Source organism: Pseudochaenichthys georgianus, chromosome 3 (genome assembly GCF_902827115.2).
Source record: "Pseudochaenichthys georgianus chromosome 3, fPseGeo1.2, whole genome shotgun sequence".
Lineage (NCBI taxonomy): Eukaryota > Metazoa > Chordata > Actinopteri > Perciformes > Channichthyidae > Pseudochaenichthys > Pseudochaenichthys georgianus.
Window position 1 is genome coordinate 35,219,257 of NC_047505.1, and position 16,385 is coordinate 35,235,641.

The 16,385-nt window shown below is 44.4% G+C and overlaps 1 protein-coding gene across 1 annotated transcript in view; it reads left to right on the forward strand.

Moving 5' to 3' along the window:
* rras2 (RAS related 2) overlaps positions 1-16,385 on the forward strand; it is a 35,115-nt gene extending 18,730 nt beyond the window's left edge. The window contains exons 2-6 of the mRNA XM_034110960.2: positions 9,216-9,303; positions 9,469-9,571; positions 12,404-12,512; positions 13,530-13,648; positions 14,383-16,385. Of these exons, the coding sequence (XP_033966851.1) occupies positions 9,216-9,303; positions 9,469-9,571; positions 12,404-12,512; positions 13,530-13,648; positions 14,383-14,470 (507 nt within the window). The 3' untranslated portion in view covers positions 14,471-16,385. The remainder of the gene's footprint in view (positions 1-9,215; positions 9,304-9,468; positions 9,572-12,403; positions 12,513-13,529; positions 13,649-14,382) is intronic.

The window sequence follows — 16,385 nt, forward strand, 5'->3', positions numbered from 1 at the left end:
TGGGATGTGTGCGTATATTTGGGATTTGTCCTTATTTATCTAAGCACAATTGTCATCAGTACTAAAATATTTTAAAACAAGATGTTTTTAGTCAATTGACTAAAGTTATCTTATCCTGTTTCACACATTTTTCCAAGCTAAAATATTAAACCTTTGCCGCTTTACCTTCACAAACGTTTTTCCCCTTGTGTATTTAATTCATCCTTTGGTTTCAAACTTTGTGTCAAACAAAATGGTACAGTTGAAGAATGGTTATTTTTTCATGTTTTTGGATTTTCTTTATAGACCAAACAATTAAGATTGTAAAAACACCCAATAAAAAAAAGGATAAATTGATAATGAAAGAATCATTAGTTGCAGACTGAAACCCATATGTGTGGAGCTTATTTACATTTTTTTAAAGAAACATCGGCACTAAATGTTGTCTTAACAGAAGCAACTGTACAAGAACTTTAAAAGAATGTGTTAAAAAATAAAGAAAATACCTCACAAAACACTTACTCCTAACAGTTCTCATTCATAACACTCCGTTCGATGTCTCACTATGGGATGCGCCTCATCGCGGAGCAAATGGAAGCATCAATCTCATTACGCCAATCCTGATTGGCTGGTGATCTTGACGTCAGCGTCAGGGAATTCCCTATAAATAGCTTGCGCCACGACGCATGCGTCATTCAAACACCTCTTCTCGCTTCAGAGCACATCTCTATAGTAGCCGGACAAGCTTAACGGTCCAAAGACTGAACCCAAATATAACCATTTCGGTCGACGGGCGCTAGCCAGCTACCCTTCCTGCTTCGTAAGAATACTAACACACCAGTTAGTATTATAATCGACCTCGCCGTTTCTTCCTCGGTAATTAAGGTAAGCTTTTGATTTTTTCAAGCTAGCAACACAGCTGTTGCTAGCTCGCTCCCTCACTATCAACACCACGGTAGTGAGGACATTTTTTCTTTTCTCTTCCCCACGGAGGAGGAAAGGATTAAAGAGCATACTGTCACACCAGTCAGTATTCTCCGGGAATAAAAGACCCACACCGTCCTTTTCTCCGGATTAAGGACAGGGTGGTAACACCTTTTTCTCCCAACTTACCTGTTGAGAGCGGGACCTCTCCAAGCCACGAGGCGAACAAGATGGACGCCTCTCTCCCTCACACCAGAGGAGTCAGGGACTCGGTGGCTCGACTCTGCGGCTGCGGGTTGAAGATCTCGGGCACAGACACACACCAGGTCTGCTCGTCCTGCCTCGGGCTGGAACACGCCCGAGGCGCTATCGACAACCCCGGCTCGTGCGGACATTGTGTCCGCTTCACCGTGAAGAGCCTCCGCCGACGGTTAGCACGCCAAGATAGCCTATCAGAGCATGTCCACTGACCTGCCGGCCGGTCGGCCGGCCAGTCAAGACGCGGGGGCGTCCGCTGCAGAGAGTGAACCCCTCTCCGTGGCTGCAAAGCCTGGAGCGAGGGCTGCTCTCCCGGGCGATAGCACACCAGCTTCGCCCTGTCTGAGCATGGACCTGCAGGCCGTGTGTAAACGCGCCGCGTCCAGACTCGACATCCCGTGGCCTGAAATGGCCAAGGAGACCTCCAGGTCCCGCTACGAAGGGACCTGGATCGGCCCTTCAGCAACAAGGTCCCAATCCAGGGTGCCTCCTCCCTAGACTGTGACGGAATGGAGAAGCTCCGCATACCGCCCATGGAACCGCTGGTTGCGGCCCACATCCTACCGAGGATGGGCCCGTCACCAAGCAGGAACCCCACGCTGCCAGCAAAGTCGGACCGATTTCAGTCGACAATGACTGAACGGTCCTACAAAGCCGCAGCGTTGTCCGCCAGGAACCTGAATGTGTCCTCGCTGCTAACCGCTTACCAAGCGGAGCTCTGCGAGGACCTGTCGGGTAACCCGGGGGCAGCCACTCTGGACGAGATGCGCCGTCCAGGCCACGGGCAAGGCAATGGGGATCATGGTGGTGCAGGAAAGAGCGAGATGGCTCAACCTCACCAACCTCCCAGACAGGGAAAAGGAGGATGTGCTGGATATGCCCATCGTTCCCGTGGGAATTTCCGGCTCCGCTCTCGCCTCCATGCAAAGGAGGTGTGAGTCGAAAAAGAAGGAGGACGAGGCACTCCACCTCTGCCTCCCTCGAAGGGTCCAGCGGCTGCCTTCGCAGCAGCAGTCCTTCGCCCAAGCTGCCTCTAACCCTGCTCGGTTTAAAACACTGAAGACGCAGAGGTAGCAGCCCGCCCCGAGTCCCCAGCCCAGGCTGGAGACGAGGGCGAGCTGGCCTAGAAAATCTCCGGTTCCGGCTGCAGCCCAGGCGCAGCCAACCCAGAATTTCGGCCAGCAGTCAAGGAAGAAGAAGCGAGCGGCGTGACAGCCCCTCCTTCTCCCCTCTGTGACAGAGCTGGAAGTCCACGGTTCCCCAGCTCTAAATGTGTTCCCGCCGCCTCGAGAGATGCCTCAACACCATCCTCAAGTCCGCAAAAACACATGTCACACATTTGTTGATTTTTCTGTCATAAAACATTTGTCGCTGACGCATCCAGGCTTCAGGCCGAGGGCGCAGCTCAAAAAAATGAAAATAAAAACCAATAAACTGTCCGTCAACTGTTCCCCTTCTGAGAACAGCTACGGCATCTCTCAAAAGGCAGATTACAGGCGGGTCTGTGAAGGCACCACCGTCATGCGCATGCGCAGTGTCGGTGGGGATTGTCGAAAAGGGGCACCACTGTGTTCAGACACTAGAGGGCCCCATAACACAACGAATAGAGACACAGAGGGGAAGAGACGTGACATCTCCCCTGGCTCTAAGGAGCATGCAGTGGAAGATGCTCACATCATCTGCTTGGGTTTTCAAGACAGTAACACGGGGCTACAGACTCCAATTCGCTGTCACCCCCCCTCGCTTCTCGGGCATTCTGCATTCGCAGGCCCGAGGAGAGTCAGCCCATATTCTGGAGAGATTCTCTCACTCCTAGAAAAGAGGGCTATATCTATTGTACCCGCCGAGCAGAGTCAGGGCGGCTTCTATTCCAAGTACTTCCTCGTTCCCAAACGGGGAGGGAACGGAATTCGGCAAATACTTGATTTGAGGGCTCTGAACAAATATCTAAAAAGATATAAGTTCAGAATGCTCACTCACACATCTCTGCTGCGGCTCATGCGACAAGACGACTGGTTTACATCAGTCAACCTGAAAGATGCGTATTTTCACATCTCAGTATATTACCCACACAGGAAATATCTGAGATTCGCATTTCAGGGGATCTGTTACGAATACAGAGTACTCCCCTTCGGTCTGTCTCTCAGTCCAAGGGTGTTTGTACGATGTACGGAAGCCGCGATAGCCCCGTTAAGACAACAGGGTATTCGCCTGGCGACCTACCTGGACGACTGGCTGCTTCTCGCACAGTCGGAGCAGGAGGCTGTTACGCAGACAAATGTCCTCGTAAAGCACCTGCTCAACCTGGGTTTCATAATAAATACAGAGAAGAGCATGCTGTGCCCCGCACAGACTATACTCTTCCTGGGTTTACGCCTGAACTCGGTGCCCTTTTCAGCTCGCTTGTCAGCGGAAAGAGTGAAAGCTTTCAGAGCTTGTCTCGCTCTTTTCCAGCTGCGCAAACATGTTCTCTTCAGATCATGCCTGCGATTGCTGGGGCTCATGGCGTCAGCCATCCTGGTCGTACGACTGGGACGCTTACACATGAGGGAGTTTCAGCGCTGGGTGGCCGCCCTAAAACTAAACCACAGTGATGGTTACTGTGAAATGCGTAATGGCACTGCGCCACTGGCTGCACCCGACTTTTCTAGTACGAGGTGTGCCTATGGGTGCTGTCCTTTCACGGAAAGTGGTCACCACGGACGCATGTCTGACAGGTTGGGGAGGTATTTATGAAGGTCGCCCGGTGAGGGGTCTCTGGAGCAGAGACCTCCAGCGGGCGCACATAAATTACATGGAGCTTTTAGCGGTGTTTCTCACCCTAAAACGCTTTCTGCCTTTCCTCAGGGGACATCACGTCCTCGTGAGGACAGACAATACGACCACAATATCATATATTAACCGCCAAGGGGGTTTGCGTTCTCTCCAGTTACACACACACTGGCGCGCAAACTGATCCTATGGAGCGGTAGACGTCTCCTCTCTCTGAGAGCGACGCACGTACCGGGAGTGATGAACCTCGGGGCAGACTGGACTCTACATCCAAGGATTGTGAGCCAGCTGTGAGTGCGTTACGGCAGAGCCGCGGTGGATCTGTTCGCGACAACGTTCAGTGTCGGCTGTTCTTTTCGATGCGCGATCTAAATGCACCGTTAGGCGTGGATGCACTCGCGCACGATTGGCCCCCGGGCCTTCTGTACGCGTTCCCACCCCTGGCTCTGATACCCCCAACTCTGGCCAGAGTGAGAGAGCAACGCCACACACTTATCCTGATAGCTCCGCACTGGCCAGCTATGTACTGGCTAGCGGAGATATATCAGCTGCTGTGCGGGCAGCCATGGCAGCTCCCACTACGCAGGGACATACTGTCCCAAGCGGGGGGGGGCGATCTTTCACCCACACCCAGAGCGCTTGGCTCTATGGGCCTGGCCCGTGAGTGGTACAATCTGAATACAGTGTGACATGAAGCTGACCCTGGCAGCTGCCAAGCGAGCCAGTGGCACTCATGCACTATCTGTACAGTCTTCATGCACTCAGTTCGCCCCAGGGCAAACAGAGTGTGGTTGAAGCCCAACCCTGCCTTTATCTTAAGGCGGTTGGTTCAGGTACCACATTTGACATTGAGGCATCCTCCCCGCCACCGGTGAACAGCGGCCGGATTTTCCGTGTCCAGCCCGTGCTTTACGCACGTACAGGGACAGATCAAGGGTGCTTCGTCATAATGACCAACCCCTTGTCTCCTGGGCTAACCCTTATAAGGGCAAGCCTGTTACTAAGCAACGGCTCTCCCACTGGTTTGTGGAAGCAATTGCTTTGGGGCCCATACGAGTCAGAGTTCGCAGGCACCCTCGGGTCCGCGAGCTCTTTCGACTCAGGGTCTGGCTGCATCCTGGGCTCTGTCCAGGATGTCTCCCATCCAAGACATTGGTGCAGCGGTGAGCTGGTCCTCGCCGCTCACTTTTGTCCGCCTCTTAACAGGCTGGACCTTCTGCTCCCAGTGTGACTCAAGCAGTGCTGGGCACCTGGTTGAGTCAGAGCTCTACCTGTTAAGTTCTGGTTGGTTTGGTGATTTTCGAGATAAGCTCGTCTGACAATACGGGAGCTACAATTTCCCATAGTGAGACATCGAACGGAGTGTTATGAATGAGAACTATAGGTTACTTATGTAACCCCAGTATTCAGAGTAACATGAAGTGAGATGTCTCACCAGACGGCCCTCCTTGCTATGGTGAAGCGAGAAGAGGTGCTTATTTTGAATGACGCATGCGTCGTGGCGCAAGCTACTTATAGGGGGTGAATTCCCTGACGCTGACGTCAAGATCACCAGCCAATCAGGATTGGCGTAATGAGATTGATGCTTCTGTTTGCTCCGCGATGAGGCGCATCCCATAGTGAGACATCTCACTTCACCACCCCCCGCACCAAACTGAGAACCTTCGGGGACAGAGCCTTCAGTGTGGCAGCCCCCACCCTCTGGAACGCTCTCCCTGCGGAGATTCGCAACATCCCCACACTGGACGCCTTCAAAAGGGCCCTCAAGTCCCATCTGTTCATCAAGGCTTTCGGCCCTTAAATCTATCTGTTGTTTTGTCTGTCTGACCTTTGTTTTGTTTTGTTTGTGCTTGCCCTATTCCTGTAAAGCGACCTTGGGTCCCTTGAAAGGCGCTATAGAAATCCCAGTTATTATTATTATTATTATTATGTTACTCTGAGCCTGGGGTTACGTAAGTAACCTATAGTTTCGGCTTCTTGGGCAGTGGTCAAAAAGCACTGAGGTTTAAGCCATTGCCCTAATTGTTAGTGGTGGACGTAGTATTGACTTGTGGGTGCTTTTGTTCCCCAAAAACATTTGGGCAGCTCTACGCGTCTCATACAGACTGATTCATTCTGTTTGAGGAGCCTGTTAAATCGGATGAAGTCATCGGCTTATATCAGATTTATAGGTCATATTACTGGACATGACTCAGGCTGGTTATGTCACATAGTTATTGGTAGGCCTCCTGAGTCATGTTGCACTCCCTCTCCGAGCCCCCTGCCCCGGCTCCTGTTAGTGCTGGCTCCAGTGCTGCTGGCACTGCAAAACAGCCTCATCTATCACGGGGAACGGCTCTGAGGGTATCAGCTCAGCCAGAACAGTGCGCGAGGCAGCTACACTACCCAAGCACGTGGAGGGAGGGGAGACGTAGCGAGAGGAGTGCAGAGCTCACTGCGGCTGCCCGAGGTTGACAGAATAGGAATAAGAGGTTGATGGGAAGCCATGGTCACGTGCCGAAGCAACGGCTGGGAGAGTGGTGAAAATATAGGCAGATTTTCTTCCTTTTCTTTCTGTCTGGTCGTCTGAAGGCAGTGCAGTGCAGTGAAGCATGTTCTAGGAGGACACAGTAATACTGATGAATTATAGAACAGTGGTGAGTTGGTGTGACAGGCCAGTATACTTGCATGCTGCAGAGCGACAGGAGAGTGAAAGGGAGAGATTATCTGCATCCTTTGCAACAACAAAAGAAAACTGCAGGTGAGAAGAAAGACACAATATGATTGAATTACAAATGTTCACATCAAACTAGAGCTTGAGCTCATAAAGGATATTGACTTCTTCTTAGAGTTAAATTTGTTTAGAGTTTGAAAGAATATAATGACAATTTATCGTCTGATTTTATGTTTTTGCTAAACGTCTCAAATAAAAGAAAGGAAAACATATTAACATATGAATTAAATGGCAACACAGTTTATAAATGACCTACTAAGGCATATCTGGCTGGCCTTGAGATTTTTGGTTTCACATCTCTTTCTCTCTCTCTCACCATTTATGTAAGGGATAATTCAGGCTCATCAAGATCCCTTCGCTTCGCGTCGGGCTCTCTGATCAGCCTGTCGGGTGTTCTTTTCCCCATAATGACGGCCTCGCTGCACATTATCCCGCTTATTACACAGCCATATACTAAACAAACTAACGACTCGTCTCCCAATATTAATTAAAATGATTGTATTGACTTAAAAATGATCGTATTTCTTCCGCTAAGAGAAAAGAAACCCCGTTCCACGGTGCACCAACGGCTGGAACTGCGACAACAACAACAACTTTATGGCAGCACTCAGCACTGTCCAACTCTGTTCACAGTTTCTGATCCACTAATAAGTCCCTAAACACTGCACTACAGAGCCCATACCGTGTTCCTTATAGTGTTTACTTCCTCTCTGCCTTCTTCTGGTAATTTATCTGACGTCCAGCGCTCCGTCTTTTAACCTCTTTTACTTTCTCTTTCTTGATCCTCCTTAGCAACGGCAGGAACTGCTTCGATAGCGTTTTTGTCCTACAAGTCCTTTCAAGTCATCTGTCTCAAGTTTAAGTCAAGTCTCAAGTCATGAATACCAAGTCCAAGTCAAGTCTTTTATCAATGTTAGTCAAGCAAGTCTCAAGTCAAAAAATATGCGAGTCAAGTCATGTGACTCGAGTCCCCACCTCTCACTACTGGATTAACAACGTGTCACGTGTTCTGAATTGACCAATCACAATCGAGTATTCAACTAAGCCATGTAATAATTAAGCAATAGCTCAGGACAGGCCGTGGTATATGCTCACTATATCACAGCTAAGGGGCATGGTTCGGCCCGATGCGATGCATGCAGTTTGCTTTTCAGCCCAACTGTATAGGCTACAGGTTTTCTCAGACGGAGGGATAGGCCTACTGACTCGTTGTGAAAAGTAACTACAATTCTACCCGTGATATACGCTCATTATATCACGGCGAAGAACCAATCAGATTGCTTGATTTGACTTGTCCGTTTTATAAGCTCTGTTAAATATACGCAAAAATGCCACGTAGAAATCTCTTTAAAAAAAGAAGGTCTATCCTGATGTCTAGGATAAAATTCGTTAATAACATTATGCAGATGTATCAGATGGGCTCTATTCATAATTAAGGAGTAATTTTTTCTTGAGAGAGATGACTATGACATGTAGTACACTCAAACCAATCTCTCTCTTTTGTGTCCCCGGCTGCCCAATACGAGCAAATGGGCAGTATACAACCAGTGTGAAATGACACCGTTCCATACACAAACATAATGTAAAAAAATTATCTGGCTTGTTTTTAGAACAACAGGGAATCTTGTCTGTATTTTCAGTTCTCGAGGCCGCTCCGTGTTTTAGGGTGTTGGTTTGACATTCCCTGAGTACTCCCCTCAGCTGTCGCCACTTAACAAGTATCCGAGGAGAGGAAGAACTACAAAACATGGGAAAAATGTAAAAAATGCATGACTCCGACTCCTGCAGACTCCCTGCCCCCTGGCCTCACCCTTTTAGTCGAGGTTACTAGGAGACCAGATAGTAACCCCAAAATAAAATAAATAAAGTCGTAAGGAGTGAGCGATGCCACTGTTGCAACTGAAGGAACGTCTTGTAAATGTGTTATTAGCTAGAATAACAGCCCAATGTCTCTACATAAGCAGTGGTTGTTCTATGAGGGACTCTTTACATGTCTTTTCTTCTGTGCAAGTGTCTGCAGACAGTGTGTTTACCTCCTGTCTGCAGGGTGGTTGTAAAGGTAGAGGTCATTATGGCTGCCTCTGCTGTTGTAACCAAAAACAAAAGGACAGAGTGGCTGTTTGTTCACATATCCATTCATTGTTAAGCCAGCTGATTCTACTCACTGTGTGTCCTAAACCCTTGGTACATACTCATTCTAAGCAGGATGTCAGTAATGTGTTAGCCATAGAAATAGAACAGGAGGTGTTGACGCTAAGGAAAAAATAAAGCGTACTCTTAAAAGTAAGCAGTGGACACCATTCTCCTACCATGCAATGCACAAACAGCTGTACAAAATTAATTGTAGGTAGTAGTTCTTGATTTTCAGTGTTGCTCTAAAGTCGCAGCTTGTGAAAGGCACATTATTGCTTAATTTCCTTTTAGAACTGTACTCACTGTACATTTATATCTATATCATCGTCATATACAGTGAACTGGGACAAAGCGTGTGTCTCTACCTGATAAACTGTATAGACCCCACATATATTCACAGTTTCTTGTCTTCTGTTCTCTTCTTTCTCACCTGCAGTCGTACTTTGTCACTGACTATGACCCCACGATTGAAGACTCCTATACCAAGCAGTGTGTGATTGACGAAAGAGCGGCCAGGCTTGACAGTAAGTTACTGAACAAACATGTACACAGTTAATACACATACAGAAACTACACACGTTTGGTATTTGTATTTTTCGATTGCATTATTTTCTTATTACGGAATTCATTGCGAAAGTCTCTGTTAATGCACGTTATGAGTGATTTGCGTCTGTGTGTGTTCTCTCTAGTCCTCGACACGGCTGGACAGGAAGAGTTTGGAGCCATGAGAGAACAATACATGAGGACAGGGGAGGGCTTCCTGCTCGTCTTCTCAGTCACTGACAGAGGAAGGTGAGTGACAGTTCTTGTCATGTGCGAACTCACAGCTACAAAGCCCACTACTCAGTCTTTTTCTCTCTCTTTCTGTTTGCACATCTCTGTTTACTGTTTCACAATTACACCCTCTTTTTCTCTCCTTCTCGTTCTCTCACTCTACTAAAACCATAAATCTAGCACCGATACTCTCACTTTTTGCCGCTTGTACTTCCGGACCCCCGTGCCGTTGTTCTTGTTGTCATTTTCGTTTGTTCGTAACATTCCTCCCTCATCCTGTTATCTTGAATTCACTTATTTATGTACCTTAGCTTCTTGTTTAAAGCCCAAATGCTATTTAAACATTAGTATGTGGGCTAGAATAGACACATATTTAGGTAAACATGTTGTTAAAAAAGGTTAAAACTTTATTTTAAAGTCCAGTGAAATATCCTTACAACACCAAAGATGTCAAGCTGAATTTAGGGGAAATATTTATATAAAAGATGCACAAGATAATCTAGAATATCTAATAGAGCAATCGTAGTGTATTAAACAATCTTGGTTTTAAAGATTTGACTTGGTGTAAACGTTCAATAGCTTACATAAAGAAGTGGAACAGGCCAATACAGAATATACAGGATATGATTCTGTCAAACAGTGTGGCATAAATATTTTAAAGGTAAAATCTCAAGGTTTTATAGATGGTTATCCTTATGTTTTCATTCATTATTGATAAGGTGACACCTGTGCTAACTATTGTATGGCAGTTGTGATTTAAATGCTACAGCTAACAATCCTCGAGATGCTACTTTGTCGGACATACAACAGATAAGCACCCAGAGTACCTGTTAACTGCACAACCAAGCTAACTAAGGATGTTTTAAAGAAGTTAAGGTAGCAAAGAGCAAAAAGTGAGGCTGTCATCACACCAACATGTAGATAAAAATGGTGCTGCTTAACCTGCATTCAATAATTGCCCCTACTAATACAAGTAGCTCAATAAAGTTATTGAACGAAAACATTATTTTACCTTAACAGTATCAAAAAATATGGTTTGATTTAGAGATGTCCCGATCCGATCACGTGATCGGGGATCGGAGCCGATCACGTGATTTTCAAAAGATCGGAATAGGGAGAAAAAAATCGGGGATCGGGAATTCTTTTTTTTTTCTTTTATAAAATATTTTTCTTTTATTTAATGTTACAAAACAAAAATGACCATGTTCACGTCTTAAAGTCATCCTGAGGACTTAGTTTTGGTTTAAAATTACACAACATCATGTATGTGTTGCTTTCTTTGGGCTTGTTTTCATAGACCTGGTTGCTTATTTCTCTCAAATCTGGCAACAGAGTGGGCGCAGTGTCTAATAGTAGCAGTAAGCTAACGAGAGGCTACGTTCAGCTGGTGACTCGGGAGTCGGGACAGAGAAAATGTCAGGAGTTTGGAAGTATTATAAAATTGAAAGTGAAGACAGTGTAACAGCCAGATGCAATGTTTGCAAGGCAGAGGTTCCGCGTGGTGGAAAGAACAGAGCTACGTTCAACACGACCAATCTAATACGCCACCTGAGAAACAAACACCAACAACAACACGACGAGTACACAGCGCCCACTCAGGTAACTGCACTGAAACAACCAACACTTTCAGAGACTTTTAAAAGGAAAGAGAAACTGCCCCAGAACAGTGAAAAGGCCAAAAGAATAACTGCCAAGATAGCTGATTTCATCTCGTTGGATGACCAGCCGTTATCTGTTACCTTTTTGTTTTTCTTAATGCATTGCATAAAGATCGGATCGGGAAAAATCGGTATCGGCAGATTGTCAAAATCAAATGATCGGAATCGGATCGGGAGCAAAAAAAGGTGATCGGGACATCCCTAGTTTGATTTCATGAAGATCTTAAAAACTAGATAATAAAAGAATAAAAAAAATTGTGATTTTGAATTTTTTTTCAAATATCATATATTCAGAATAATATTCCTACTGTAGTCTGTCACATCCCCTCGTCTCTGTGTCTGTACACCTGCCCCGCAGTGCCATGAGCTGCTTCCCCCTCTCTCCCACAGCCCCCTCCCAATGTTTATGTAGTAAACAGTCTTTCCTTCCTCCATTTATATTAGTCAAGTCTTTCCAGATTTACTATATGCTCAGCAGCCCGTGGCTGGAATGCCGTCCTGGGTTTTCGGTTGCATTCGGCCTCTTTTTATTTCAACCAGATTGACATTTTTATTTGCTGTTTGGTTGAAAGAGTGCACATTGCCTTTATACTATAGCAGGACTATGGTCAGGTCAGTGCACAGGGACGAACCTCAGACAAACAAAATGTATGCTTCTGTAATAGTGCGGCTGACTATTTATTCTCTTTGCTGACACATTCCTTCAGTCATTACATTACATTGCATTTAGCTGACGCTTTTATCCAAAGCGACTTACAATAAGTACATTCGACCAGGAAGACACAACCTTGAAGAAAACAGAATCATATAAGTACATCAGGTTTCATAGAGCCAAACATTTCAAGTGCTACTCAACTGGCTATAGATAAGCCAGTTCTTTATTAGTATATAAGTGCTCTGTTAGCAGTTCTTTGTTAGTAATTCTATCGCTCGAGGTGGAGTCGAAAGAGATGAGTTTTCAGTCTGCGCCGGAAGGTGTGCAGGCTTTCTGCTGTCCTGATGTCAATGGGGAGGTCTGATCCATATTGGTGGTGACCCCAACTTCTGGGTGTGTTTGTGTGCTTGGGTGGGTCATTTGTCTGCATTGCAATGTTGGCCGCATGTGCATCAAATTAATGTATGCATCCATATGTAAAACTTTATATAACCTGGAATAGCAACACTACATAACACCCTGTTTTATGTTTTATAGCTTTGAAGAAATCTACAAATTCCAAAGACAAATTCTCCGAGTGAAAGACAGAGATGAATTCCCTATGATCCTCGTAGGAAACAAAGCAGACCTGGAACAACAGAGACAAGTAAGTCCAACAGATTGCAGAGATCTGAATCCACTGACTAACAAACATACATCGTGTTTGATCATCTGAAGAGATGGAATCAACCAGGCTGGAAGACCAACATTTGCATATTTGAAAGTGGCAGCAAAGCGTTGCAGCTGCAGCTAGCTGCCAAGATACAACAGAATGTGAGTAAAAGGATAAAAGAGATGCTGTAGAAGTGGTGGTGTCAGGAGGGGAGGCTGTGTGGAGAAAAAAGGGAGTGTGATGAAATGATGAATTTTCTGCCTGCAGTAGCTTGTCAATTCATGCAGTGAATCCACAGCACCCCCTCATGGTGAGAAGGAGCATCACTGGCACACATCTTTTTACCGTCAATGGGTTTACTGAAATCAGCAGTTAGCATGTCAAGCCTCATGGGAAATTAGCCTGTTTTCCAACAGGAGTCATTTAGGGGGGCTCTTGGGAAAAAAGGTTGGGAACCACTGCCCTACACAATAAATTATTTGTTTGATTGTGGCCTTTAAATCTTTGTTCCTACTAGAACAACAAGCAATGTTAAATCCTAAGGTAATCTTATTTAGACGTCATCATAAATAGAGGACACAAACACAAGGGGTCCTAAGGTCATGCTTTGTAATGTTTTAACTATAGATCTGTAGTCTTTCAAATAAATTGAGCGTCAATCCTTTAATTGGCTGAGATTGAATTCCCATAGGATCCATAGTTTCAGGAGCTCTAATCTTTTGTGAAATCAATTTTTTTAATTGGATATGTATTATGCACACAACCATAACATTTTAGTCTGTATGCAGTTCAGGCACTGCTTGTATGTAAACTACCATTGGGGTATGTTTTCAAATGGTGCATGCTATCTAACAAGCTCACATTTTCACATACAATAAAATGACATGTATTGCCAGAAATTAAATGACCTGTCAGAAGATAATTATTGTCAAACATGGGTTTTCATTGACTAAATCTCAATTTAGATTCAAGCCTCAGCCCCTCCTTATTCTGTTCTTCTTTTTCCCTCAGGTAACCCAGGAAGAGGGTCAGCAGCTGGCCAGACAACTGAAGGTCACATATATGGAGGCTTCAGCCAAAATCCGTATGAACGTAGACCAGGCTTTCCACGAACTGGTTAGAGTTATCAGGTATGTGATTTATGAAGGCAACTATATAGGCAAGTATATATGGTTTTCAAATGTATGACAGTGGATTAAGAAATGCACATTTTGGCACTCCTATAATAGTTGTTAATAATGCAGAAATCGGTGAAGGTTTTGTTAATGTAACATTAAATACTAATGACTCAAGTGTGCCCTTGTGCCGCTTTGATGACCTCGGGATTTAGTCAATGACCATGAATAATTCCTAGTTCAAACCCAGCTAGGGGCCTTTGCAAATCTCCCTCCTCTTCAATTTTAGTCAGCTAGTCAATAAAGACATAGAATCACCCTGAAAATGACTGATGAATTAAAAACTAATTATACAAATGACTAAATAAAATAATAAAAATAACATATTTAGGTTTAATTTATTAAGAGTTTACCAAAACTCAGTTTATCTGCCTCACCGAGGCTGTGTGTGGATTGACCAGATTTGATTGGTAGTCGCCACCAACATGAGTAAAACCCCACAAAAAGTCCCTTTCACACACTGCTGAATCCTGATGAAAGTGACATCACCGTTTACAACCTTGAAAACTTTATCCAGTTAGAAAATGCTCAGATTAATTAAACAGCACAGACAGAAATGTCAGACAAATAACCAAAAACCGTTTTACTGAATTAAGGGTGTAGGTAATATTTGTTACAAACAAAAGAACAAGACAGATTGCAAAAGTACCAGTCCAGTGAGTCATGACAGTTTTTCTCCCAACTCCCAGGAAATTCCAAGAACAGGAATGTCCACCGTCGCCAGAGCCTACAAGAAAAGAGAAAGACAAGAGCGGCTGCCATTGTGTGATCGTCTGAGTCAGCCTTATCACTGTAACTCATGCAGCTGCTCTGTTCCCCCCCACTCACTCTGCCTGACATCACATCCTAAGTGGATGACTGACCGCTGCCTTTTCCACGTGCATGACTTCAGACAGCCTTTTCTGAGATACTTTGACGAGGAAATGCTGTCCCCAGGACATCATTATGGACAACTGACAATGCCAAATTTTAACACCACTCTACCTTCAGCCATAATCTAATTCAAACGAGAGAGTCCCTACACTAAACATTGCCTTCTGAATCAGCCTGACAAATTAATGTTTTGTACTCTGAAGGACTTCTCTTGCCTTGTAGTGACTTTGTACTTGCTACCGAGATTGAATGAAAACTATATATCCAGAATGTTGATGAGTTTCTTTAGTTTCCAGTGTCTGACCAGAGCAGAGAGATTATCTTCTGAAGCTTTGTGTACGTTGTGCCATATCCACCTTTACTCCCATGTGCTAATCTGCTACTGTACATATGTGACATTTGTTGTGATTTTCAAAGTGTACTTCTAATGATCTATTAAATCACCACAGTACAGTGTGTGAGGTTGAGTTTGGTTTTACATATATGAAAGTGAATATATAAGTATGTATATAAATATAAAGCCTAGACAGCCCTTAAAGCTACAATGATAGAACGTTATGGCATTCTGCAGTGGATTCTTCTTCTTTGTCTGTGGTTTCTGCTTTCATCTCATTTGCCAAATACTGTGTCTACTGTATTTGAATTTTTTTAAGTCTTATGGATTGAAGCATTCTTATCCTATGCTATTTCATCAATGAACTGAAAGTAGCAAATGTGTCTGAATTTCTATCCTCAAAGGTGGCGGTTCAATCAACATTGGCATGGTTTAAGATTTCCAAGAAGCAGTCGATAAATGTAATGGTAGCATATTGTGTAACTTTGACAACTAACATGATTCAAAACACTGAATGCTACATATTCAACTTTTGACAAGTCATGTTATCAAATCCATTTGTTGCAAATCAAGGAGCTTTCAGAGCTCAGTTCAGTTCAGATCATTCCAGTGTAATGCATCTTTTCTGTCAAACATTTAGCCAACAAACGGATCAAATAACTGTCATTTCATTCCAATAACACAGTGGCAACGTTTCTGTTTGGTGTTTTTGAATTATTCTGTTGCATACATTTTTTCCCCAATGATCTGTCAGTCTGAAAACAAGTGGAAGCGTTGAGATGCGCAGCCGTTCTCCAAAGGCTCATGAGCCACTGCCACTTGTTGAGAAATCATCAGCACAGAGTCACAGACACAAAGTACTGTTTCACCTTCCCTTTCCCCTCCTGTACTTCTGTTTGGGCCTATGGATGAAGTACTGCAGATTGTTTTCCATATCATCCTCTTGTATTATATAAAACAAGAAAATCAGATGATGGAAGTAATAGACTTGATTACATGTTTCTACTCTACTTTTATACATTATTTTCTTATCAAACTAGTTGACAAGTATTTTTACATGTTTATAAGTGACAACACATCCACAGCATAGCTGTGGATATATTTAAGGAGAAATATTGAATTCTATCTTAAACTGGAGATGACTATTGGCCCAAATTTGCTAAATTGGTTTGGTCAACCAGATGTGACCTTGAATGTAATTTCTTATTGTGGCTTAGTAATGGAGAATATATTTATCTTTGAGGTGTTCACCACCAGCTCCGAGCTTTAAATGCCGGGTCAGGTGGGAGAGGGTCTAAGAAAGGATTCTGGTCTTTACATTGGAATTTAAACTACATGACTCAATTATTATAATAACTACTCCCCACTTTATTGCAAATCCTAGTGTACATTCAGATTATACTGTGTTTTTGTTTTTCTTCCATATCAGTGTCTTTTGCCATGTGTCTAGCTTTTGGTGCTAAAATAAAATCTGTCATTGAGCCA